This window comes from Xyrauchen texanus, chromosome 26 (assembly GCF_025860055.1).
Source record: "Xyrauchen texanus isolate HMW12.3.18 chromosome 26, RBS_HiC_50CHRs, whole genome shotgun sequence".
Lineage (NCBI taxonomy): Eukaryota > Metazoa > Chordata > Actinopteri > Cypriniformes > Catostomidae > Xyrauchen > Xyrauchen texanus.
In genome coordinates this window covers 9765338-9792134 of record NC_068301.1, presented here as the reverse complement: position 1 = coordinate 9792134, position 26797 = coordinate 9765338, and the positions used below count along the sequence as shown (strand labels likewise).

Below are 26797 nucleotides of genomic sequence, written 5' to 3'. Positions count from 1 at the left end.
AGACCCAGAGATCCCAAGTCCCTCATATTGGTGGATGTCAGTGGTGGAGCCAATGTATACATCACATAAAACTACAATATAAGATCTATTACATTAATCTCATTTACATTAGTCAGAACCCACTTTGCCAGCTTTTAGCAGTGGCTGAGACGTCTTCAGAATAAAAAAAAAAAAAAAACATATATTTCTCTGATCTCATCTGTTTTCTTTTAAAAGCAGACATCTTTTCTGTGGCAATTGTGTAATTAAAACTGTAAATAAATACAATTAGCTAAAGAACTTGTGTGCATTTAAAATCTTTGACGAGCACTACTGGGGTGACATGCTGTGACACTTGTCGCCGGGGGAAAGGGAAGACTACGAAGCATTACAAAAAAAAAAAAGACAAGACAACAATGAAGCATTACTGATGTCAATCCTTTATTTCAGAGTCTTAGTTTCTGTACTAAACATAATATTTACCACATTTAAAAAAAAAAAAATAAAAAAATATGTGTCATTAGACTCCTCACATATGACAATCATATGTGTTTACAATGCAAGTATTCACAGCACTTTCTTCCAAAATGGATTAAATTCATTATTTGCCTCAATTCTACAAACAATACCCCATAATGACAACATGAAAGATCTCATCTTTCCCTCGATCCTGACTAGTCTCCCAGTTCCTGCCGCTGAAAACCATCCCCACAGCATGATGCTGCCACCACCATGCTTCACTGTAGGGATGGTAATGGTCAGGTGATGAGCGGTGCCTGATTTCCTCCAGACATGACGCTTGCATTCAGGCAAGAGATAAGACCATGAGAAAAAAAAAATTGAGTCCTTCAAGCGGGCTGTCATGTGCCTTTTACTGAGTGGCTTCAATCTGGCCACTCTACCATACAGGCTTGATTGGTGGAGTGCTGCAGAGATGGTTGTTCTTCTAGAAGGTTCTCCTCTCTCCACATAGAAACGCTAGAGCTCTGTCAGAGTGACCAACAGGTTCTTGGTCACCTCCCTGACTAAGACCCTTCTCCCCCGATCGCCCAGTTTGGCCAGGTGGCCAGCTCTAGGAAGAGTCCTGGTGGTTCCAAACTTCTTCCATTTACAGATGATGGAGTCACTGTGCTCATTGGGACCTTCAATGCTGCAGAAATGTTTCTGTACCCTTCCCCAGATCTGTGCCTCGACACAATCCTGTCTCGGAGGTCTACAGACAATTTCTTGGACTTCATGGCTTGGTTTGTGCTCTGACATGCACTGTTAACTGTGGGACCTTATATAGACAGATGTGTGCCTTTCCAAAGCATGTCCAATCAACTGAATTGACCACAGGTGGACTCCAGTCAAGTTGTAGAAACATCTCAAAGATGATCAGTGGAAACAGGATGCACCTGAGCTCAATTTTGAGTGTCATGGCAAAGGCTGTGAGTGCTTATGTACATGTGATTTTTTTGTTTTGATTTTGATTTTTAATAAATTTGCAATGATTTCAAACAAAATTCTTTCACGTTGTCATTATGGGGTATTGTTTGTAGATTTTTTGGAAAATAATTTATTTAATCCATTTTGGAATAAGGCTTTAACATAACAAAATGTGGAAAAAGTGAAGCGCTGTGAATACTTTCCAGATGTACTGTATGTATTGTATAACAAGTATAATATTGTATTAAATGTATGGTAAATGTAGATACAACTATTCTTAAAATATGCAGCAAATACATGTAAAACCCTTACTATGGATGCCTATACCTGTGAACTAATAAATATTTACAAAGCATTTAAAATTACTCAAGATTGTTCTTACCGAGTCGTGTTGATGTAATTATGACCCACTCACGTCATCAGCTCATATACTGTATAACTTCCTAATGAAGTCCCCTACTGTACTACTTGATATTATGCACTTTTCCTAGACTACATCGAAATTGTCTTTTTGCATGAATACAGTGCAGCAGTAGCATTGAAACTATGGATGTTCATGGGAGTTATTTAAAATTTATTTTAAAACTTTTTTCTTTCAAAGAAATAATCTACACATTGTATCTCTGTTTTCATCTTGCATATAAGTACATACATAAACATCAACAGTCATCAAGTATAAACAAAGCAACTGTATAGTATAGCTTATAGCAATCAAACCAGTGGTTAAAATGCCATGCTGAGGGTTCTTAAATGAATAACTAGACATACATGAATAATACACTCTTTCTTCTGTTTTTTTCCTCTTTCTATAATTTGGTTTAAAAAGCACCAGTGCATTAGACTATTCTTAAATATCAATCAATAGTCATTCAAGTTTAGCATTAAAAAAAGAGATAAAGAGAACAGAGTGTTAAGGGTTTATCTGTTCATTCTTTGTATTGCTGTGTAATAAATGAAACTCACAATGTGAATGGAGGTCTGATCACATAATATTTTAGGTCAAATTTTTTTATCTGCTAATTTTACATCAATCCTCTGAAGTTGAATTGATCTGAAGGCCTGAATTGTCCTTAAAACTTTAGAGATATATTGCTAAGGACTATAATTAACAAGGAGAGGAAATAAATCACTGTTAGATTTTGATGTTTGGTTTCCTTATGCATTGCTCTTCAGCAATAATAACCATGTTGCTGTCAGACATTTAAGCTCATATAAATTGTACATTCTTATAATGTAGTGATTTTTGTTCATTTTTATAGCTCGTCTTCTATTTAATTTTTCAAAACAATGTTGCGGTTAAATATGAATTATAATTGTTTTTAAAATGGAAAATAAAATGGAAGATTACCAATAAAAACAAAATGAACAAAAACACTAACAGTACCAATTCTTTACATTTTTATTGTGCATTTTCCATTTTATTTTTTAAAACTATGTTGATGTAGATAATTGAGCTTGGAAATTAGGACTGTAAAATTCAATGACATTTGAACAACTGGTTGAAATACATGATATATACAGTACATGTTTAGAATCTAGTATGTAAAGCCAAAAAGGGCAAAAAAGGTGCAGGGTTACAAGGTTAGGGGGGGCATTCCAGAGGCATTGCTATTTTCCTGTGTCACAAAACCCTGAGCTACTCATCTTCCTTCACTAAATCACAGTGCATTAAATATGATGTACTCTGAAAACTGTACGTAATGCTATACACTTGCAGTTTTAAGAAAATGAAAATGTCTTAGTTATCTCATCTAATATGTACTTTCAGATGCATTTTAAGTAAACTCACTGTAACGCATATAGTTTTGATGTGCCACTGTCAAATCTATGATTAGTCTGATAATCTTAAATCCGATATAGGGAAAGACTGCAGAGCAGAAAAAAACAAAACAAAAAAAAAAGGTTTAGGCTGCTTGACAACTTCGTTGAAGTTGACATTTCAACTTTACACCGAATGCAAAGATTTAATATACCTGCAGCATAATTTCTTTTGAAAGCTAATAAATACAATACCGAAAAACCCTTCAAAAGACCTTCTGCCATATCAGAAACAGTAGTAAAATTTGCACTTTGTAGCAAAAATAAAATCCACAAAATTAAACGGTTTAAAACAAAAGATGGATATTAGGCATGGGAAGGCATATAATTGGTTCACAATCCCAATATTCAAACTAGAACAAAGATAAGTGTGACACTTATGGAGGGGGTGGGTGATTCCATATTTGCATGAGTCCGGGTTCTTGAGTTCTCATGGGAGTGAAGCAGAAAACAGAGTGCTTTTACAACAGACATTATTTTTCGCTGCTGTCAAAGAGTCTCTTGCCATAAGAATGTGTGTCTGTGTTTCAAACAAGCATTCATTCCCCACAGAGTTGCTGAAAATCTTAAGTCTGTAATGAGATGTGATCAAGAGTCATTTAGGGTTTTGTCTCCACTTCGAGCTTTGTTGTAGAGACTGTTTATTTCTGTTCATGTTTTTTTCTAGTTTTGTCATTATGATGTACTTTCACTGATTTCCAGGCCATGCTGTTGTAGTTGAGCTCGGAGCAGTGCATTGTCGTTCTTCAGGTCTTCAATCTGTAGGACAATGGACATTCAAAATATTACCATGTGCCATTCTGCTCAATAAACGATTCACCTAATTTCAGTAAAACACATTTTACAACTCCTATAACACTAATTCCACAAATCAGAATTAGGTCAGTCGATTGATTTATATATAAAAAAAGTAATTGAATTGATTACATGATATATTAATTCATATGAAATCACATAAATATTTGCTCGGAACGGGAAGAGGTGCAAAAAAAGTACGTGTGCCGATCGGTTTTTGCTCAAGCCGCTAAATAATATTGTACTATGTACATATATCATAAAACCAGAAGTCAGGTTCCTCTAGCACCCCACCCTTTTCTTTTTTTCACTAAATAACATTGAAAGGAGATTTTTCCTTGCTACAGTGACTTCAGCTTGTTTACAGGTGGCTTTCAGACAAGGCGTGATCTTCTAGAAAGCTTCCTCTTTGAGTGGATTGTGTAATGTGAAAAGTGCTATACAAATATAAATGTTTAAGGTGTAGACAAACTCAAGAATAAAACATGAAAATTGGGAGTTCATATTAGTTTTTTCAACAATCAAACAAAAATGCAGGGCTGTTGTTTAAGTAACTTAGAGTTCTGCTTTTTTATTTCCAACGTCAGACACTTTAATGGCATTTAGGATTTCAAAGATGTTGAATTCTTGAATACATTTGAGCAAAACCTTTGTGGGTGCTCGTATCGTGAGGCTATGCATCGTATCGTTACACATGGATCAGGGCATCTTTGGTCTTTGCGTCGAGTCTCTATGAATGCCATGTTTTAAGGGTGCTTTCACACTAGCACTTTGTGAATGTTGCCAAAGTTCGGTTTGTTTGGATAATGCGAAAGCCGTTTTCCGAACTTTGTGCGCACCCGGGAACTGCACCGGTCCACTTGTGAACTCTGGTACAGTTCGCTGCTGATATGAATGCAATCCTACCAAAATTGCGAACAACTTCTATAATTTGCGTCCTTGCAGACTCACGATTGCAATTATGGTATAATGCATTTCTCCTACTTGCTTGTGTCCAGGTCACTTTCTTCTCATCTCTTGCAATGCATCCGTGGACTCACGGCAGACAAACGCTAATATTCATCACATCATTGAACATTAAATGCATCCGCAGGTGACAAACACAACTGTGGTTATGTGCATGGCAAGTTTTCATAGTAAGTCCAAAGAAATAAACATTACTACTTCACTTAACACAGTGACGTCTTCAAGTTTTTAACTAGTTACAGTGGCAAACAGCTGCTCATACTCACGTTGATAACATAATCGGACCGCAGTTCGAACCCAAATAATATGATGTGAACACGGTCCAGCAGGGGCAGCGAGAGGGGTAGGAAAGGAACTCTGGTTTGGTCCAAGCAATTCTAACCAATTGTGAAAGCACCCCAAGACACTGTGTAAAGTTCAACTATTAAAAACGACTGTTTTGTGACCTCTGCATTGTTTCCTTCAGTTGCACTCTTGTCTTACCATTTCTGTTGCTTGAGATTAATGTTTCGAGAAAAGAAGGTCTCTAGCTGATGTACCTGTTGTCTTAGTAGCTCATTGTCCACTTGTATTCTCTCCACATCCTTATAGCTCTCCTGCAGCCGCTGGTTAGTCTGTCGGAGTTCTCTGATGTAGTCACATGCTTTAGATAGGATGCCTCCTTTACTCTAGAGAAAAACAGAGAATTCATTAAGATTGACAGGAGGAAATAAGATACATATCCACAAATCAGTACATTAAAAGATTTGGCGTTATGGAAATTCTGTACCGCTCCTGTTTTGGTATTGTCCATATTGCAGTCTGGGATAATTTTCGACAGAGTGACAATCCAGTTGTTGATTTTGTCTCTTCTTCTCCTTTCAACTGTAGAAATACATGTACAAAAAAATTAAAATTATGCAAAGCTCCAAATTTAACTGTTCATTACATACACTGCATTACTTAAAAGTAAACATGAAATCAAAATGGACCCCATTTACTTTCTTATTTCACACTCCTGGAATTATTGTGCATTTATGGGTGAAAGATTTTCTAAACAAAATAAATGCTTGTCTTTGCAATTTTCTCGCATAATGTTCCACAACTGACACATATTCATATTTACTGACATCACAAATCCCTCTTACTAATCTACAAGTCTTACGAACTTTCTCAGGTTGCGAACCGCAGTTTATGTTGGCTTTCAAAGGGATAGTTCACCCAAAAATTTAAATACGGTCATAATTTACTCACCCTCATGTTGTTCATAACCCATATGACTTCCTTTCTTCTGTGGAACACAAAAGGAGATGCTAGGCAGAATTTTAGCCTCAGTCATTCTGCCGAACATCTTTTGTGTTCATATGGGTATGAATGATGTTATAATAGGATATAAATGATGACAGAATTTTCATTTTCAGGTGAGCTATCCCTTTAAACGGCAGGTTGTGCATTGGTAATTTTTAAACAATAGTCATCTTGTGGAGACTAGTTTCCAAGGCAATTGTCTAAGTGTAATGATGAACTCCAATAGACGTACTGACCCTCTTGTAGATGTGAATAATGAATTAATATTACCTTCATTGTGCTGTGCTCTCCTCCTCTCATCACGAGGTGCCCGGGGGCCATCAATCTTCCTGCGCAAGTACAGAGAAAAGAGAAAGATACGAGACTAAAATGGTTAAGCTTGCTATTTTTGCACTTTTAAAATACATAAATCCTAAATATATCTACATGACTTAACACCTCTGAAGCCTTTCTAAAATATTTCACGAGCCCATTTACTGACATCACACAAATAAAAATCTCACTCTGAATTTTAGGAAAGAAATAACTTCAGACCTTTTAATGAAATTAAATCTGTGATGTGCTTTTTTCCACATGAAAGGAACATTTACCCTTTTCATGTTTTCTTGTGTTATTTTTGAGAAGCTAGATCTTATGTCAACCTACGATCTGATGTCTCTGTACCAACAAGAAAACTCAAACACCACCATCAAACACATCAGTAAAACTCTACATTAGAATTTAAATTAAAGGCTGCTCACTAGCGATTAATGGGCTAGTTCAGTGGTAGATTAAGGAAGAAGGCTGGTGGGTGAAGGGGGGATGTAAAAGGTCTTCCTCACCAGTCTGATCTGCTGTGTTGAAGAGTCTCACGGTCACCAAGGTCTCTGGGGACGGCAGGCAAGTGGGACACATTTTTTGATTGTTTTTCTGACTTTAATATTGTTAGCACTCAAACTGACTGGGAAAATACTTGCATATTTATATATTTACTCCATTTCAATTACACTCTCTATCTGAGCCATTTTGCAGTAAATAAGGAGAAGGAGATCAATTAATTAAGTACATAGCAGTAGGTTTAAATGGGATGCCAGCTGTGCAGACTGGAAATGGGAGGGAGGTTAACCAATGATCAATACATACGTGGAATAAGTGTGCGTACGAGGAGCGATGGTCCGTTGTGTGCCAGTTTGTAAAACATCTGGTGGACTCATCATCACGTAAAACTGACCTAAAGGGAAAGTTTGGAAAAGTCCAATAAAGCGTTGCAAGAATTATCATTGGCTGCAAGGTTAAAAACTTGGTCATTTAAAAACTTTGCTAGAAAAATGCTGTAGTTAATCAGTGGTGATTGCAAAGGGCATTGCAAAACTAAACTAACTTTAAAATAATAATAAAAAAGGCATAAACTACCCTATCTTTCTTTAGTTGTCCAAACAGATATTCCTACCACAAATTCACACAATTGGTCAAGCAAATGTTACTGTCACGTAGAGGTAAAACGATATATTGGTTTTACGGTGTTCCTCTTTGACACACACACACACACACACACACACACACACACACACACACACACACACACACACCTTCAGTTAATGTTCACATCAACCATCTGACATTTCAAAATAAGATTCCCATCATATTTAGGGCTTGTTAATATTTGTCACGCATCTTATCACGTGGCTTGTTGAGCGCGTTACCACAGAGACATAGCGTGTGTGGAGGCTAGGGGTGGGCGATATCTCGATATTTTAAATATATCGAGATATTTTTTAAACACGATCTGAATTTTGACATATCGTATATATCGATATATTGTTTAAATTAAATTCTGATTTCGCCACTTTGCTAGTTTGCTTTCTCTGTGCTGTGCTCGCTCCCGCCTCCGCTCACCCCCGCCTCCTTGCTTTTGCTCCCCCTCCCTTCGCGTGTTGTCTCATTCAACATGGCGTCGCCCGCAACCAGCCCGGAGGCAGAACTTGTCTCAAAAAAAAGGACAACTGGCTCCATTATATGGAGATACTTCGGTTTTAAGGCGTCGGATGAACAGCAGACAGATGTCTACTGTCGTGAATGCCGAAAGTTGGTGCCAACCAAAGCTTCTAGCAAACTTGTTTTTTGGCTATTTGTTGATGGCTACAACAGAGTTAATGCAAAGATGAGCTTGAGTTGTTTTATTTTTAAATGAAAAGGCCATATGTATTATTTGTTTTAATTTACAGTTAAATTATTATTATTTATGTAATCAGGGATTTGTTTTCTTGAATGTCGCAGAAGCACTTTGTTCTTATATATGCACTGCCTACCTTGAGTTGAGTTGTTTCATTTTTGAATGAAAAGGCAATATGTATTTCCTTTATTTTACAGTTAAATAATAAGAAGCACTTTGTTCTTACGTGAACTGCCTACCTCTTTGCACTTTAATAAAAAAAGACTGTGGTATTTGGCATATTTGTTTTTGCAGTAGTTTTTGGGGGGTTATTTTTCCTGTAAAGATATCGAGATATATATCGTAAATCGAGATATAGCAAAATATATCGAGATATATTTTTTGCTCCATATCGCCCAGCCCTAGTGGAGGCTACACATCATCCACCGCGGCAGCTACGCACAACTGACCATGTGCCCCACAGAGAGCAAACCACATTTTAGCCATCATGAGGAGGTTACCCCGTGTGACTCTCCCTTCCCTAGCAACCGGGCCAATTTGATTTCTTAGTAGACCTGGCTGGAGTCACTCAGCACGCCCTGGGATTCGAACTCCAGGGGTGGCAACCAGCATCTTGACCACGGAGCTACCCAGGCCCCAAAGAATAATTTTTTTAAACATACAATAAATCAATCTGTAAAACTACTGACTGAAAAATTGGTTCTCAGCCTTTTCCACCACATTAGTTATTGGTCGACCTCTAGTATCAGACTGGAAGGGCTGCTCAAACATACAGGAACATTATGATAGCACCACAGAGCCAAAGTGCTTTTTATGTGAAATGAACTAACAAATGGCTTACTTATAGTTGACAGAATGCAAGACACAGCTGCTAAAATGTGTTTAGTGATGCAATTACATATAATCAAACTGTGCACAAATGAATACAAATACTAAGAGCAGAATTGCAGTAAAAGTTTGTTGTTTGTGTTGTTGGTGTACCAGAACCAGCATTACCAACAAATAGCATTAACAGCAAACGCAGCTTTTAGACTTTGGCATATTTGGAAACTGACCTCCAGCCTGTGCGAGTGTTGGATCAGAGGTGGCCTGCACTGACACAGCTGTACCATCACTAACAGTTGCTGCTGGGAAATAGGCAAAGCGCGTCTCTCCACCCACCGTCTCTCCTGCTGGACTGCCTCCATTACTGAAAGGGTTCTGTATAACAGCCTAAAAGACAGAAAGAGAGAAATATTGTGTCTACTTTTACTTTTTTGCCCCTGTTGTGGTTTTCTTTGTTTTGCTTCCCTTATTAAGGACACATTATTTTTTTATTCTTTTCAATTCACTTGGACTGTAACGGTAACCATCTGACATGGGTTTTAAATAGTCGATGCCAATACTGGATTTTAGAGGGCAGGGGTTGATATAATTCCAATTTAATGACAGCGATAAGACACTTCTACAACACTTATTTTACACAAAATTCACAAGCTCTTGATTCGTATTGATCAATAAGGCTATATTTAAGTTATAATGTCCATTTCGCTTGCATATAAAATATATTATCTTCCAGCTAATTCTGTTAATTTTGCAGGAGACCTTCTAACTAGGTACATTAAGAAAATAATGATTTTACTATTTATATTTTATTCCTTTTTCATCATCAATGTATTCAATCAATAAATGTGTAATTTTTTTGTATATATTATATTATGTTACATGCTTATTGTTTAATTGCATATGTACAAGTATTTACATTGATTTGTTGAACACGTTAAAAATCAGCAGCCTCTATAAGAAAACTGGCATTTCTGTAAAGAGCATCTGTAAACGACCGCAAGTTAACGAGAGAGACTTGACCGTGCTATGCACGATTAGAATTAAATATTTATTTTGTTTTGACCAATAACTGACTGTAAAGAACAGAAACGGTATTAAAAGAGACATTCAATGACTCATGTGGAACTCGTCTTTGGACACGGATTTCACAGAACAACTTATTCTCCACAAGCGTTGAAATATGAATACTCCACTACTATACTACTCAAACACTGGTGCTATACTACTCATTGATCAGTGTCTAATCACTAGGGGTGTAGCGGTTCAAATTTCTCATGGTTTGGTTTGTATCATGGTTTCAGTATGGTTCAGAAAAAATATTATTCAATATATAAATTGTTAATTATGTATCGATGTATTACTATACCAGCATTTTAGTGTCATTAATCAAATCGCAATATTGACGCTCGCATGCTCGATAAATCACAGCCACGCAAGGAAGCAGGAAAAACTTGTGTGCATGCTTTAAACCCTCGCTAGCATTTTTTAAAATAAATGACCAGTATGTGGAACTTGCGTCTAACAGTGTCTGTTTTGTAATTAACTGCAAAAAGAAAATGTTTCCAGAAAGGAGAAACGAATGGGGCTTATCTCTGAGCCATTTTCAACTACACACAATGTGTGCATAACTGTGATGTCATCAAGTTGACCCACATGAAACACAGGCAGAGCTTGATTATCCACAGAGCCACACAGGTGCATTAGCGGAGGTTTTAATTGTGCCTGTATATTTGATGCTTTGTTTTCCTTCACCAAACCTTGATGCGTCATTGGTGAACTGCGGTGCCAATGCTTACAGAGAACTGTTACACCCTATTAAATCACAGACATTTTTAGTCACATAGCTAAAAATTTGGTTGCAAATGAGAGGTGACCTCCTCTCACTGTAGTAGAGGGCTGCAGCATAGAGTAAAGATCGATATTGGGATACAGAGATTGTTCAAATAAAGATTGCGATGCATCAGAAAATCTATATTTCTACCCACCGCTACACAATATGCACTCACATTTCACACACACACATTGAGGACTCTCCATAGACATGATTTCTATACTGTACATACTATAGATTCTATTCCCTAACCCTATCCCCTAAACCTAACAAAAAACGTTCAGCAATTTTACATTTTCATTAAAACATAGGTTAGTACGTTTAAGCGATTTTAATTATGGGGATACTAGAAATGTCCTTATAAACCACATTTATATCATAATACCCTTGTAACTGCCAGTTTGTAACATACATTTTTTTTTTCTTAAACCTGCCGCACTACAAAATAATAAATTTGAAAACAGCAAATGTAAATTATCCATTGAATGTTTGTAGATTTTGAAAATTAAGGTGGAATGACCGCTTCTGTTAATCAGCAAATGGGTCATCGTGCGTATAACAGTAAATACCTGTGCTACTGCTTGATGTGCGCCCGCGAAGGCAGCTGAGGACACCACACTGACTGCAGTCCCACCATCTCCAGCTGCCTCTAAATGATCATCCGTTACCTGGACCACACGATACGTCACCTGCAGAACCCAAAAACAGGTACAGAACACAGATGAGAAATGTGACACTTATTCCCTATTCCTACAATGTAAATAAGCAAATTGGCTGCTAATAAGATTACTTGTATTCTTCAACAGTTACACCATCTAATGATATGGATTTAAGTTACAAAAGCACAATGCTTTAAAAGGTGTAGTAGTGCTATAAAACTAATGAGAGCCATTAAAGAGACATAGTGGCCCAGGACACGTTTTATGGCTCTAACCCCAGTTTGAACCCTGGAATTCTTACACACCCCCATGAAGAGAGGTCAAAGGTCATACTGACCTGTCCACCACTGTTCTCTGTGCGGAACTGGTATTGAACATTGTGGTCTGCAAACGCTGCTGCTTGCTGGACACTCGCTATGGTAACCGCTGTATGCTCCTCCACCCCCACCCCCTCTGCTGAGAAACGCACAAGAGATGTGAGGGTTATATTGATCTATGCACCTAATTTTTATTGAAAACATTCACTTGAATATGGTACTTTTCTGCATAGTGAATCAAGCTGGCTATTTTTACTTACCTTCCTGTAGCTGAACAACCTCCTCAGTTTCCTGTTTCTCGTGACTGCAAAGAGAGCAAGTGTTTCAGGTCATCTTATGAAACAACTATCATCTTTATCAAGCCTTTATTGCAAATTCATAGCTTTTATAGGAATATTCTGGGTTGAAAACAAGTTAAAAGAATAGTTCACCCAAAAAAGAAAACTTGCAGATAATTTACTCACCCTCAGGCCATCCAAGATGTACATGACCTCTATCTTCATCAGAACAGTTTTAAGATTTTTAGGAAAGTATGCCAGGTTTTAGCTTCATCCAATACAAGTAAATGGACACCAATTGTTGACGGACCAAAAAGCATATTTAGGCAGCATCAAAGTAATCAACAGGACTGCAGCAGATTAATTAAATATCTTCTGAAGTTAATCGATAAGATTATGAAAAACAAATTGGAAATGAAAACGTTTTGAACTTTAAATTGGCTCTTCCGCCAGCTCTCTGTAGCTGTTTGAATTGACCTAACTTTCTCTTGAAGTACGTGGTAAACAGCGCGGATCCTCTGAATGCTCGTGTGAATGAGCAACATGATGGCATCACACAACAGTGATTTGAGACATTCTGTGTTTACAGGAATACATTTATTTTAAGTTAATAAAGTTTGAATTAGCGATTCGTTTTTCACAAAACAAAAAAACGAGACAACGTTCCTCCAGGACCATGGTTCACACTTCCACTGGATGAAGCTAAAAACCTGTGATACTTTCCTAAAACTCTTAAGTCCTGTTCTGATGAAGAAAGAAGGTCATATACATATCGTGGATGGCCTGAGGGTGAGTAAATATCAGCAAATGTTCATTTTTGGGTGAATTATTCCTTTAAGCGCAGTTGACAGCATTTGTGGCATAATGTTGATTACCACAAAAAAATATTGACTCCTCCCCCCCCCTTTCAAAAAAGAAGCAAAAACCGAGGTTATAGGGAGGCACTTACAATGGAAGTGAATGGGGCCAATTTTTGGAGAGTTTAAAAAGGCAGAAATTTGAAGCTTATAATTTTATAAAAGCATTTACATTAATTCTTCTGTTAAAACTATTGTAATATTTGAGATTAGTCATTTTAGAGTTTGCTGACATTACATGGTCATGGCCACGAAGTTGTAAAATTTGATATCATTTTAACAGAAAGGCTTAGTATGAGATTTTATCACACTTAAATCATGTTAATGTGCATATTATTTATGTCTATTGGCTATACTTTTGAAACAGTACATCAACATTTACTCATTGGCACCATTCACTTTCATTGTAAGTGCCTCACTGGAACCCAGATTTATTATTGTTTTTAAGAAAAGGAAGCTCAAGTCCAAATTTATTTTTGAGGTATTCAATATTGAGCTTAACTTGTATTGAACCCGGAATATTCCTTTAATTCTATCATCTAAAAGCGGCAAAAATTCGAAATAATAAATAAATTAAAAACTCCAACTGACAGCATACAAGATGTTGTAAGTAATCACACATGTTCTCGATATAGACGAACTTCAGACAGTGAACGCCCCCTCCCCATCACTCACTAACCGGCGACCTTTGCTAAACAAAACACTAAACAAACAACGGATACAAGTGTTTTAACAAAATGTACAAGTAAAAACAGTAACATTCTCTTTATGTGACAAATGTGGCCAAATAATCACCACGTGACTAAAAGAACAATTAACGAATAAGCTTCTGGCTGCAAGCTGAAGGGGTTTAATGCATTAAACCGCCGAAGAGCTTTTGTCTCGAGAGCGGCAAATGCGAGACTGTCGCGTAAAATACTAGTTTATAGAGTATTTTATATTTAAAAATGGAGAAACCATGACAAACCAAGCTTAACCATGCGGTAACCCGGCGGCTTGGAGAGTGATTTAAAAAAAAAAAGTAAAAACAAAAATCACCAAATTAGCATTCGGGCTAATACTGATATAAATATGTCGGGCATCGGTGTAAAAACGGCTGAAATATGCATATTTTTCTTCGTGGTATACGTATCTAACGTTTAGCCGACTGCATTATTGCATGCGTAAAACTTAAAAGAGTCAGAAAATAAAACTTAAAAGATGATTGCTAACTGCTCGACTGTAAAAACAGCAAAGAAAATGGTTGACAGGGGCCTTGTGGGTGGCCGTACATAAAGGACGCGCTCTCACCTCGTCGAGGTGTCCAAGCTCTGATCGAGCATATCCATGAAGGCGAGCGGATTTTAAAATGCGATATTCAGCGACACTTGAAATACGGGAGATGGAAGCTCTGATCACGGGGACAAACACACGGGTCATGTGAGAAAGACAGTCCAGGACACGTGAGGTGCAGGCTGGGCGAGGAGTTAAAATGGAGACCGCGGTGGAGGAAGACGGAAGGTGTTCCTCGGTTGCCGATGCGCTCATTCAGTTTGCATTGGCCCCCGTACTGCGCGATTTTATTGTCTCTTCCGCCCTTCTCTTAACACGAGCGACCTGTGGAGACTGTCGCAGATTCGAATTTTAGCTGATGGATTAACGCTCTATGGCATTTAAATGGATAATACTGCTTGTATTATTTAAATATTTGGCGTATTGTTTTTTCTTCTTCGCCTTATTTTGAACGCGCTGTACAGCTTTGGTAACGTATCCATCCGCTGCCGTTACTAAAATATGGAGTGGAGTACAATATTATAAAGAAAAGTGCGGTTTAGGTTGAAAGAAAGCAACAAACACATTATGTGGTCAAAATGATTTTTAAAATGTCTCAGTTAAACAGGAACGGGACAGAAAAACAGATGGAGATACGATTTTTTTATTCTAACCGAGCACTATTAAACTAGTCCATTGCTTATGGAAGGACATGACGTGTTGAACTGAAGAACTTACCTCGTGTCTTCGTACCCATTTAGAACCAGCCCGCGTGCAATCTCAGAATATAGTACATTCACAAACAAAACGAAGCGGAAAAGGTGTTTTTTCCCCCGTTGTGCACATCAACACGAGGGAACCAAGAAATCAGAATAGGTGGTGATTTTTCTCAGGTGACCCCAGAGATCCAATCCGTGTTTTTGGTCACACCACATGACACGAATGGAAGGGCAAGGGGCGAGAATCAGACATGCATGTGTTAATCACTGACATCTGGCGTGATTAAAATAAGCAGATATACCTCGATGTTTGCCAAGGTGGCAACCGTTTGTTTGATAAAAATATATAAAATGTCTAGATGAAGAAAATAAAGGTTTCGGTCGCTGTTAGAAATGTTTGTTCGCAATAACTTGCAATACGCTGGACACGAGGTTGTGCTACATGGCGAATTGAGCTGGTGAAATGCACAGCTAGTTGTTGTCAGACTCATTTAAGCACACACACACACACACACACACACACACACACACACACACACACACACACACACACACACACACATACACACACACACTTACACACACACACACATGCATACACACACACACACACACACACACACACACACACACACACATATATATTACACATGCATAATTTTTTTTTATATATATATATATATATATACATATTTTTTAATTCGTAATTTATGAAAACTTAATGAGACATATTAGTGGGAAATCACTATGACAAATAAATTAAGTCCCTAAATTCCAGAGAATTAAGCTGTCAAGGACATTTAGTTTTTATGGGGGCTGTATAGCTGCAGTTGTATGGTTAGTTTATCTCTTTATTATGTGACTGCTAACAGCAGCACTTGAACTGTTTAAGATTCAATTCAACTTTGAGTGATGGATTGTGATGAGCGTAGAATCCATTTTCTTTTTTGGTATTAGCCTACTAATACCTCAATGTCTCACAAGACAACCTCCTGAACAAAATAAAACCTTTCAGTACAAACCTGGTGAAGAAGTGAAGTGGCTTTTGTGCATGCTGCAAATTATTTGGCAGAACAAAACACACCCCAAAAATGATTGCAGGCCATATACTGATGTTATTAAATCTTGTTTGAAATGTACTGTAATTCTCCGTGTTCTCCCAATAGGGTACAACAGGGCAAAATGGCACACCTTAAGTAAAATTAACTTTTTTCTGGTCACAAATTGTATCAAGATTGAGAAAATACTTTACGTACTTGCGTCACATCTTGGGAAATAAATGTTGGAATTCTGTCTGAACGGGTTTACTTCTACAAGGAACTGTTTTTAGTTCAGGTACTAGTTCCACAATTGTGTCAAAAAATATAGGGGCAATGATTATAGGGCAAAATTTGTCAACTAATGCAAATACATTCAAGACTTGCCAGATGCTTGCCAGATGCCCAGGGGGGGTAAAAGGCACTTTTGGATATATTTGTACCCATTGTACCCTATGAATGTAAACACCCTTACATTTAATACAAGATGCTTTTCCTTATCCCAAAACTAAATTAAAAAATGTCCTGAAAATGCAAGTGTCCAAGTATTTTGCAGAGTTGTCTCCAATGTGTTGAAGAATGTCCTACATATCTACTTATACCATGTTTACCATACAATATTTTTGTTTTATGTTAACATTTTATGTTATTTCCATTCTGTATGCTGTATATGTGGTTATGTGAAAAAGTCATAGTCCATATTCGTTTCATTTATATACAGCCATAATGTACCCCCAACTAAGCAATTGCAGGGAGTTACATCAAGTCAGTAATGAGTATTTGAAAAAACAGTATGCCTAAACACTTCAACTGATGATCACAAAACTGATATCCCAACAAAAAATGAGTCATATTCATTTGTCTTCTCTGCATGAGCTTTTGTAAACATTGACTTTGTTTATTCATTTAAATTGATATATATATATATATATATTTACAGACAGTTGTTATCAACAAGGAATTTTCCCTGATCATTAAACTTTAGACATTGGGGTTATTGAATTTTCAACTATGGGTATGACTGGGCAGCCGTGCTGTGGTCCCTGTCAAAGCGAGCATGCAACTCAGCATTTTGCATTGACCAATGCACCATAGATATCTTTTGAATAAAAGCAGCTACAGAACAGTCTACTCTTCAAACAAAAGAAGAACCATTGACATCAGGCATGCTGAGGGCCCCTGCTCTAACCAGTTCAAGTGTATTTGTTTCGTGTACAGAGGAGGTAGCTTTTAAAGGATTTTGTCGCATCAACAAAAAAGAGCAACAGTGGTTGACTTTTTAGACCTCAGTTGAGGGAGGTTCTTAACATCTCTCTCTCCCTATCCACTCTCTCACTCCCTCTTGGCCTAGAGGATAAGCAAAGAGGGATTTGCCTCAGAAGCAACAAGGTAGGTGATGAAAAATGTATAAAAGTAAATTGCTTATATGTGCCATGCTCTGTAAATATGGATGGTTGATTCACTGAACCATCAATGCAATGTGAAAGGAATAAGTAGTTAAAAATTAAATGCATGTGGCAATTAAAGACAATGTACACAAAATCGATTATTTTCTTAATCAGTATTTTTGTATTCCAGTAAAAATATCTAAACATCCTAAAACAAGATACATTGTACTTGGCAAACAAAGTGACATGCTATTAAGTCTTGTTTTTAGAGAAATATAACAAAATATAGTTAACTTTATAGGCTACTTAAAAAATAAATAATGAAAAAAATCTGCCAATTGGGTAAGAAACACATCCTTGTTTGTAAAGTTTATTTTTCTTACCACATTGGAAAATAGTTTTATAAATAGACTTCTCAAAAACAAGACTTAATATGCTGTCAATTTGCTAGCCAATTACATCTTGTATCTCGTTTTAGGAATGTTAAGATAAAATAATAATAATAATAAATTAAGTTGTATGCAATTCAATTTAATAACAAATTCCCATCAAATTGAATCCAGCAATCTTAAACTAAATAAAATGGAAAAACCTAAAAATGGTAAGTTTTATTAATTTAGTAAAGAAAATGACAGTTTAATTTGATGGAATTTTGTAATGAGATTGAAATGCGTAAATCTTAAAAAAAAAAAAAAAAAACTAAAATATTTTTTGTGTGTATCTTTTCCTGGAAAACAAGACAAAAATTTTGTGTAAGAATTTTTTATTTTTTTTTGCAGTGACCACTTTGTAAATGTGTTTTATCTAAACTTCATATATAGTTCTGATGTTTCTGTGAAAGATGGATCTCTCCGTTTCCTTATATTGAATAATGGTTAGTTGACCCATGACAATTTTTATTTTTTTTATCAACATCAGTATTTTGGATTTAAATTATTTGGGTGTGTCCTTGATCCATGAAGTCTTTCAATTATGAGGTCATAAAAGTTGTATGCATATTAATTATACATTTTTTATAGGAATAATAATTATAAAGGAAAGCAAAATGCTGTTTAAAATAGTTTTAGATGGAGTTTAGCATTTCCATGTCAACTTTCCAGAAGAATTTCATTTACGCTTAAAATCAAATCCTGTTTAGAAGGGTAAAATGCTGTTTGATTTATGTATATGAGATGTCAGACTACATTTTCTCAAACTACACTCACAACTATTTTGTGAGTTCTTTTTTAATTTGTGTATACACAACTGTATGTGTAATAGCATAACTTTTATTACTTCTATCTGTTTGTTTTGTGTAAATCTCCTTGCATGGGCACAGCGTGTGTCAGGATGTACAGCTTTATGGGTGGTGGCCTGTTCTGTGCCATTGTGGGGAACATCCTATTAGTGGTCTCCACGGCAACAGACTATTGGATGCAGTACCGCCTCTCTGGCAGCTATGCCCACCAGGGCCTGTGGAGGTACTGCATGGCCAACAAGTGCTACATGCAGACAGCAAGCATAGGTAAGGGGAAATTTGTTCATGCAAACCCCATAAAACGTCAAAAGGATCACATTGATGTTTGTGATGTCACATATAAAATTTTAAGGCTGATTTCATTTATAAGTCATATATAGAGTCCTTCAGACAAGATAAATTGTAAATTGCTAAATTGTATGAGATAATAAGACTGGTTTTCAGAGAATGTATATTAAATTAAATGTATTTTGTTGACCGATTGGCCGATACCCCGTTCAAAGAAGTAACCTCACAACATTTTTTTAGATTTATGCTTGTTTAAAGAATTAGATATTTTCTGGAAAACAAGACAAAATAGTTTCCCAGAATTTTTTTCTTTTTTGCTGAGAAGTTTGTCAACTATACATGAGCATGTAGATGAAACAGGACCCGTCGTGCCTGCAGATGGCAGTGGTTTATTCTTTTTCATAAACTGAGCTCCTTACACTGGTTTGTGTTGCCTGAGCCTTGCAAAGTCATATTCTGAACAGGTTCTCCAAAGTTGAACCACTTGCCTCATAAGACGGCATCTGAGATTACAGGAGCTGTACTCTGGCTCGTTCAAGGTGATTATGCAGGGACAGTTTTTCAAGATCAAATGAGAAAATCAAAACAAGAGACAAAAACTATATCACAATATTAGTTAGTTCACCCAAAACATTCTGTCACCGTTTACTCAACCTCCCATGGGAGAGTGTTGTCCTCAGTCACCATTTACTTTCATTGCATTTTTTTTTTATACAATTAAAGTGAGTGGCGACTGAGGCTAACATTTTGCCTGACAACCCTTTGTATGGATTTAGAACAACATGATGACAGGATTTTACATTTTGAGTGAACTATCTCTTCAAAATGTTATTTTTCAACAAGAAAGACTGTTTAGGATAAGAAGTGGAGGAGCATATACAGTATATCTATATCGTTTTTTTGTGATAAGTTCTTCTCTACATCCCCAGCATACTGGAATGCCACACGGGCATTCATGATCCTATCAGGAATGGCATGCTTTGCTGGCATCATGGCAGGCATCCTCTCATTTGCTCATTTTTCGGCCTTTGAGAGGTTCAGTCGTTCCTTTGCTGCAAGCATCATGTTTTTCATTTCCAGTAAGACACACACACACACACACACACACACACACACACACACACACACACACACACACACACACACACACACATGTTGGTCTACCTATCGTTATGAGGACTTTCCATAGACATAATTATTTTTATACAAACTATAGATTATACCCCTAAACCTAACCCTCACAGAAAACGTTCTGCATTTTTAAAGTTTCAATAAAACATTGATTAATATGTTTTTTTAAGCTATTTAAATTATGGGGACACTAGATAATGTAAACCACATTTATAGCATAATACCCTTGTAATTACCAGTTTGTAACCCAAAAAATTGTGCTCGTAAACCACATAAACATGCCCACACACACACACACACACACACACACACACCAATAAGGATCTTGATCCAAGAACATGGCCAACTTGGCAAATTTCAGTCAAATATTGTGCCTAAAGAACTTTCTCTGCACTGAATCTTTCCACATTATTGGTACATTATTGGAACTTCTCTTCTCTACATGCGTTGTACAGCTCTATTTGTGCTGCTGGCTATGGCGATATACACTGGCGTAACCCTAAGCTTCCTTGGCAAACGTTTCGGAGACTGGCGCTTTTCCTGGTCCTACATACTGGGCTGGGTGGCCATGCTCATGACCTTTTTTGCAGGTAAGAGAATGTTGTCTCATAGATTTACTTTTATGCAGGGATTTTAAGGTACACTATATTAGTCAAACAAAGTTCATAGGAACTGATGGGACATAATACAGACAAGTGTTTATAAGGTGTTTTTTGTTGCAGGGATATTCTACATGTGTGCCCACAGAATGTATGAATCAAGGAGGGTGGTTGGAAATCGCTAAACTGTTCAGACAGAAAAGCTTCTTGGCAATCATCAGGACCTGTTCATATGAGGAAATATAATATCCAATTATTTCAACATATCTTCATGTCTTAACACACTAACCTGCAAAAATACAGTGAAACATGAATATTTCGATAGTTTAAGAACAGTTTTTAAAGACTTTTTACACATGCAAATATATTTGTATAATTCTGCACAGATAAATATGCCAGTCTCCACAATGTTTATTTCACTTTTCATAATTTTTTCAATAAAATTCCACATCCAAAAAATTTTTTTGTGTGTAAAAATGTGATTCATTAGTCTTGAGTTATTGTTTTATAATTCAAAACCAAACCTTTAGTAAACTGGTTTGATTGAAAAGCATGCTATCTTCCTTTAAATTTAACACCACTTTGTTAATATTTTGCTATACATGATAATGCAAATACATCTCATTTAATTACATTTTATTAAAAGTGGTCATGAAATTCTCTTTTTTTTACATTTAGTTTTATTATCTTCCCTGAGGTCCACTGATAATGTTAGTACATTTTCTTTTTTAAATATATAGATATCTGATATGATCATTTTGCTCCCTGCCTCTGATGCTCTGTCTGAAACGCTTGGTTTTGACCTAAGCACCTCCTTTAAACTTCAACATAAACGCCCACTGTTCTGATTGGCTAACATTGTGCAGCCCCTCGAATAGAGCCATTTTTGAAACGGACTCTCTCAAATATAAATGTATACAAATCAAATGGAAGCATACAGATTTAAATTTTTCCTTTTTTCAATTCATAGATATTAGCAGTGGTGTAGCCAAGGGTGGGCTGGGGTGCCCGCCCAGAATATTAGAACTCACTCTTTGACTTCAAATGTATATTTATTAAAAAGTTTAAAAAAATGCATCAAATCTTCTAAAAATGTGCTGCAGTAAAAATGCAGTTTGGGAAAACTTACTCCATTTCCTCCTCTGAAGAAGGCCATATATTACAAACGTCTTGGTTACATATGCAACCCTCGCTTCCCTGAGATGAGGGGAATGAGACATTGCGTCACTAAGCTGACACTATGGGGAGTGTCCTTCTATACGACCTAGTTGAAACCTTTCTACAATAACTTCAATTCTGAAATTGGCTATGGTGTTTAAGCTCCACCCTTTTAGGCTCATAGCTGTCCAGTATAAAAGCGGGCTTGCAAACACCATTCCTCAGAAGGGACATGGGCACTTCGCTTGCACCTCAAAGAACCTTGAGTCTGTAGTTCGGCCAGCTTACGCAATGTCTCACTGCCTTTATCTCAGGGAACTGAGGTTACATTCATAACCGAGATGTTCCCTTACGACTCGGTACACTTGACATTGCGTCACTAATCTGATACTAAGGGGAACAGAGTTTCATCACGCCGCAAGCAGCAAGTGCTTTAGACAGAGATGACTTGCTAAGAGGGAGACGTTAAGTCTAGGTTGTAAAACCTTACGAATGTGTTTTGAGGAGACCATCCTGCTGCAAAACATGAAAATATTTCTTGTAAGGACACACCATTCGTCCATGCCCATTAAGAGGCCATGCCTCTAGATGAGTGGACTTCCCTGTGACTCATAAGCCAGGGCGATCGCATCAATGATCCAGTGAGAAGGTCTTTGCTTGGAGATAGACATCCGTTTAGTGCATCCTCCATAGCACATAAAGAGCTGGTCTTGAGTGACGCAATCATGCTTTAAGTGATGTACATAATTCAAGAGCGAAACGCGTAAGATCGTCATCACTGCCACTATCGCCATTGAAAAAGAGATCCTTATGGATTTAAAAACACAAGATGTTCTGCATGACCGTGTGATTGGTTATTAATTAAACAGGAAAGGAGGACTAATTTTCACTTCAAGTAAATTGATAAGTGCTTTTTGTATGGTTACAGAAACATCAGGAGTTTTGTAAGTGTAAATTAGGCTGCTTGAGAATTCAGTGTCAGATCAAGTTTTGAAAAGTAGTGCTGCGTTCCATTCAACTCGGAATGCAATGGAATGCATCTTTTAAATGAGAATTACAACTTGTAGGCTGTGCAGAAATTCTCAACTCTGATTTCGCCGAGATGCAGGTGCATGATGTCACACAAACATGTCGACACTCAGGGAGATATACAAAATAAGTGATAAACATTCACTTTATTAAGTATTATCAATAAGTGAGTTTGTTCCACATTACATGATATTAAAGCTTGTTAAAACAAGTGCCAGCAGAAAAAGGTGTATACAACATGGTAAATCATAAACATACACCTGAAGCACAAATGATAGAGCTGCAGCATTGTTTATCAGTTGCTAGGAGACATCTCTAATGAGAGTCAAACCCCTGCTAAGCTAACGTGTATGTTGCAATTCCGAATATTGGGGAATGGAATGAATTTATGGTCGGAGATATCAAGTAGGAATATCCCACATCCAACTTGAATGGAACGTAGCTGTGGCATGGGGGGCGTGGTCATGTGTCGGTCTGCGGGAGAGAGAGAGCGGTAAGGCTTGTCTCCTGGTTTGTAATTACCTCTAACACCTGTGTCTTGTTATAGTGATACGGAGAGAGACATTTAAGGGACGCCAAATGTCGAGAGGGAGAGAGAGAATTTCCAGAAAGCACGACAGATGGGAGAGTGCATCTCAATCGTGCTCTATAAAATTTATATACACATATATCTTTGTGGGAGGTGTGATTGTGATCGACGGTCACGTCGATTCTGTGTATGAGAAAGCACGAGCAATAAAAAGGTCTAAACTTGAACCTGCCTCGTTGTCTCCTGACTCCTCCATCGCTCCAATCAGACCAGTTCACGGTGGAGGTATGGAGGTGGCCTCCCGAGCAGTGGGCGGCCCGCCTATTGCCCCTACTTTCCGGGGAGGCGCAGCTGGCGGCACAACAACTTCCCGCCGCCAGCCTCCTGGACTATAGCCACTTGAAGAAAGCCATCCAGCAACGGGTCGGTCACACCCCGGAGCAGAGTCGACAGTTATTCCGCTCATTAAGCTTCGGGAAGGACGGCCGCCCGTTCGCGTTTGCGCAACAGCTCCGTGACACCTGCCGGAAATGGCTGCTGGTGGGGGGAACCCGCGACGTCGTGGAAGTGGTCGACATGGTGGTGCTGGAGCAGTTCGTCTCTCAGCTTCCCCGAGGCATGTCGGAGTGGGTCCAGTGCCACCGCACAGCGTCGTTGGATGGAGCCGTCCAGCTGGCAGAGGACTACATGGCGGCGTTCTCAGGAGACGACGAGGCAGTATCCACTCTCTCTCTCTCTCTCTCTCTCTCTCCACCCCCTGTGCCTGCTATTCCCTCCCCTTCTCCCCGTTCCCCTCACTCCCGCCCAGTTCCGGCTCCTCGTAGGTGGGGAGGCCCGCCCAGACCCCGACCCAGAGGACCCTTCCCCTTCTCTGCCTCTTCAAACCCCCCTGTCTCTCTCCGTTATTCTACCCAGGTTGGCGAGCCCGCCCCCACGAGTGCGGAAGGAAGACCTGGGCCGGTCTGCTGGAGCTGTGGGGAAGCCGGACATAGCCAGGAGCGGTGTCCAATGATGGAGGTGGGGACACTGGTTCGGATCCCCGACGCTCCACAGGCCACCCCCGATCGGGCAGGAATGTATCGCATACCAGTAAGGGTGAAGGGGGATACACATCAAGCTTTGGTGGATACAGGTTGTTCTCAAACCTCGATCCACCAACACTTGGTGCAAGGCGGGGCATTGGATAAAGATAAATTGGTGAGGGTGAGGTGTGTGCATGGGGACATTCACAAATATCCAGTGGTTACCGTTGAGATACGATTCAGGGGGAAAAGGCATAGAGTCGAGGCTGCGGTTAATTCCCGCCTCACCCATCCACTAATCTTGGGAACCAATTGGCCCGGCTTTAAAAATTTACTGAGGGTAATGTGTGTGGATGGGTCCTGCAGAGTGGTGGCGCGGGGTGTGGCGTGTGATACTATGGCTGGGGAGGCGGTGCCGGGGCCGTCAACGTCGGCTCCGCGTCAAGATGACGCAGACGAGGGTGTTTCCGCCCTCAGGGGTTCCCTGAGGGGGATTTCCCTCTGGAGCAGTCGCGTGACGAGTCCCTTAGGCACGCCTTCGACCAAGTGAAAGTAATTGATGGTCAACAGCTCCAGCCCGGTGTTGCGCTCACATACCCGTACTTTTCTATTATCAAAGAGCGGTTGTATCGAGTGATGCACCAAAGAGGTTACAACACAGCTGTTAGTACTGAAGAGCCGTCGGGAAACACTCTTCCAGGCGGCTCACTATAATCCAATGGCCGGCCACTTAGGTCACGAAAAGTCTTTGAAACGTATAATGTTCCTTTTCTTTTGGCCGGGCATTCACGGGGACGTTCGCAAGTGGTGTGCGGCGTGCCGGGAATGTCAGTTGGTGAACCCACCGGCCACCCCAAAAGTGCCATTGCGCCCGCTGCCGTTGATCGAGATCCCCTTCGACAGAATTGGAATGGATCTCGTTGGGCCATTAGAAAAGACTGCACGCGGGCATCGCTTTGTGTTAGTTCTGGTGGACTATGCAACGTGATATCCGGAAGCAGTGCCTCTAAGCAACATCTCAGCACGCAGTGTTGCGGAGGCACTCTTCAAAATTATCTCCTGAGTGGGGATTCCAAAGGAAATCCTCACAGATCAAGGCACAACGTTCATGTCACGTACACTTCGCGAACTATATGAATTATTAGGCATTAAGTCGATTCAGTACCAGCGTCTACCACCCGCAGACCGATGGACTGGTGGAACGATTTAATAAGACCTTGAAAAACATGATTCGTAAGTTCGTACACGAAGATGCTAAAAACTGGGATAAGTGGCTTGAACCCCTGCTGTTTGCAGTACGAGAGGTCCCACAAGCATCCACCGGCTTTTCTCCGTTTGAACTACTGTATGGGCGCCGGCCACGGGGCGTGCTTGACGTCATACGGGAAGCTTGGAAGGAAGGACCTTCGGATAGCAAAAACCAAATTCAATACGTTCTTGACCTTCGAGCAAAACTCCACACTTTGGGATGGGTAACACAGGAGAATTTGCTCCAAGCGCAAGAACGCCAACGGCGACTGTACGACAGGGGGCACTCGGCTAAGGGAATTTTCACAGGGAGATAAAGTACTTGTGTTACTGCCCACTTCGAGCTCCAAATTACTCGCCAAGTGGCAAGGACCCTTTGAGGCCACGCGACGAGTTGGAGATCTCCATTATGAGGTTAAGCGAACGGATAGGAGAGGGTCACGTCAAACGTACCACCTCAACCTCCTCAAACCATGGAGGGAGGCGGTACCTGTAGCCTTGGCGACGGCTGTTCCGGAGAAGGCGGAGCTCGGACCGGAGATATCGCTCAAAGCAAATTCATTTACCCCGGTCCCTTGCGGAGACCACCTCTCGCTGTCGCAGCTGACAGATGTTGCGAGGCTGCAAGCGGAGTTCACAGACGTATTTTCTCTCCTGCCCGGTCGCACTAACCTCATAGAACACCATATCGAGACCACCCCGGGCGTGGTGGTTCGTAGCCGGCCCTATCGCCTCCCGGAGCACAAGAAAAAGGTCGTTAGGGAGGAATTAGAGGCAATGCTCGAAATGGGTGTAATACAAGAGTCGCACAGTGATTGGGCCAGCCCGGTAGTCCTGGTACCGAAGAGCGATGGCTCGGTCCGCTTATGTGTTGACTATCGGAAAGTGAGCGCGGTGTCCAAATTTGACGCATATCCAATGCAGCGTATTGACGAGTTACTCGATCGGTTGGGCGCGGCTCAATTTTAC

The 26797-nt window shown here is 39.1% G+C and overlaps 2 protein-coding genes across 6 annotated transcripts; one reads left to right on the top strand and one right to left on the bottom strand.

The window, feature by feature from the left end:
* Nucleotides 1-1639: 1639 nt before the first annotated feature.
* LOC127620149 (upstream stimulatory factor 2-like) lies at nt 1640-14967 on the bottom strand. Of its 3 annotated transcripts, none has more exons than XM_052093263.1 (11): nt 14483-14966; nt 12318-12361; nt 12078-12193; nt 11651-11770; nt 9481-9637; nt 7396-7483; nt 7095-7139; nt 6544-6602; nt 5756-5850; nt 5526-5654; nt 1641-3984 (listed from the first exon to the last, which is right to left on the bottom strand). In XM_052093263.1, exons 1-11 carry the CDS (start codon nt 14518-14520, stop codon nt 3901-3903), a joined length of 975 nt encoding a protein of 324 aa, XP_051949223.1. In that variant the 5' UTR covers nt 14521-14966; the 3' UTR covers nt 1641-3900. The 3 variants fall into 3 exon arrangements, with proteins under 3 accessions (XP_051949224.1, XP_051949223.1, XP_051949222.1); XM_052093262.1 differs by having other exon boundaries at nt 12078-12196; nt 14483-14965; XM_052093264.1 differs by lacking the exon at nt 7095-7139 and having other exon boundaries at nt 1640-3984; nt 12078-12196; nt 14483-14967.
* A 2482-nt stretch (nt 14968-17449) lies between these two features.
* On the top strand, nt 17450-21291 carry LOC127620218 (lens fiber membrane intrinsic protein-like). 3 transcript variants are annotated; one of them, XM_052093361.1, is made up of 6 exons: nt 17450-17588; nt 18906-19091; nt 19577-19651; nt 20042-20191; nt 20699-20833; nt 20966-21291. In XM_052093361.1, exons 2-6 carry the CDS (start codon nt 18917-18919, stop codon nt 21025-21027), a joined length of 597 nt encoding a protein of 198 aa, XP_051949321.1. In that variant the 5' UTR covers nt 17450-17588; nt 18906-18916; the 3' UTR covers nt 21028-21291. The 3 variants fall into 3 exon arrangements, with proteins under 3 accessions (XP_051949321.1, XP_051949323.1, XP_051949322.1); XM_052093362.1 differs by lacking the exon at nt 17450-17588 and adding an exon at nt 18328-18461; XM_052093363.1 differs by lacking the exon at nt 19577-19651.
* Nucleotides 21292-26797: the final 5506 nt, after the last annotated feature.

Excerpts from the sequence above, each read along its gene's own strand:
- LOC127620149 (XM_052093262.1), bottom strand. The coding sequence starts at position 14,520 with ATGGATATGCTCGATCAGAGCTTGGACACCTCGACGAG. Across the intron at positions 12,362-14,482 it reads AGCTTGGACACCTCGACGAG|TCACGAGAAACAGGAAACTG; the intron begins GTGAGAGCGCGT and ends CTCTCTTTGCAG. Across the intron at positions 6,603-7,094 it reads CAACACAGCAGATCAGACTG|GAAGATTGATGGCCCCCGGG; the intron begins GTGAGGAAGACC and ends GTACTTGCGCAG.
- LOC127620218 (XM_052093361.1), top strand. The coding sequence starts at position 18,917 with ATGTACAGCTTTATGGGTGGTGGCCTGTTCTGTGCCATTGTGGGGAAC. Across the intron at positions 19,092-19,576 it reads CATGCAGACAGCAAGCATAG|GTTCTCCAAAGTTGAACCAC; the intron begins GTAAGGGGAAAT and ends TATTCTGAACAG. Across the intron at positions 19,652-20,041 it reads TGTACTCTGGCTCGTTCAAG|CATACTGGAATGCCACACGG; the intron begins GTGATTATGCAG and ends CTACATCCCCAG.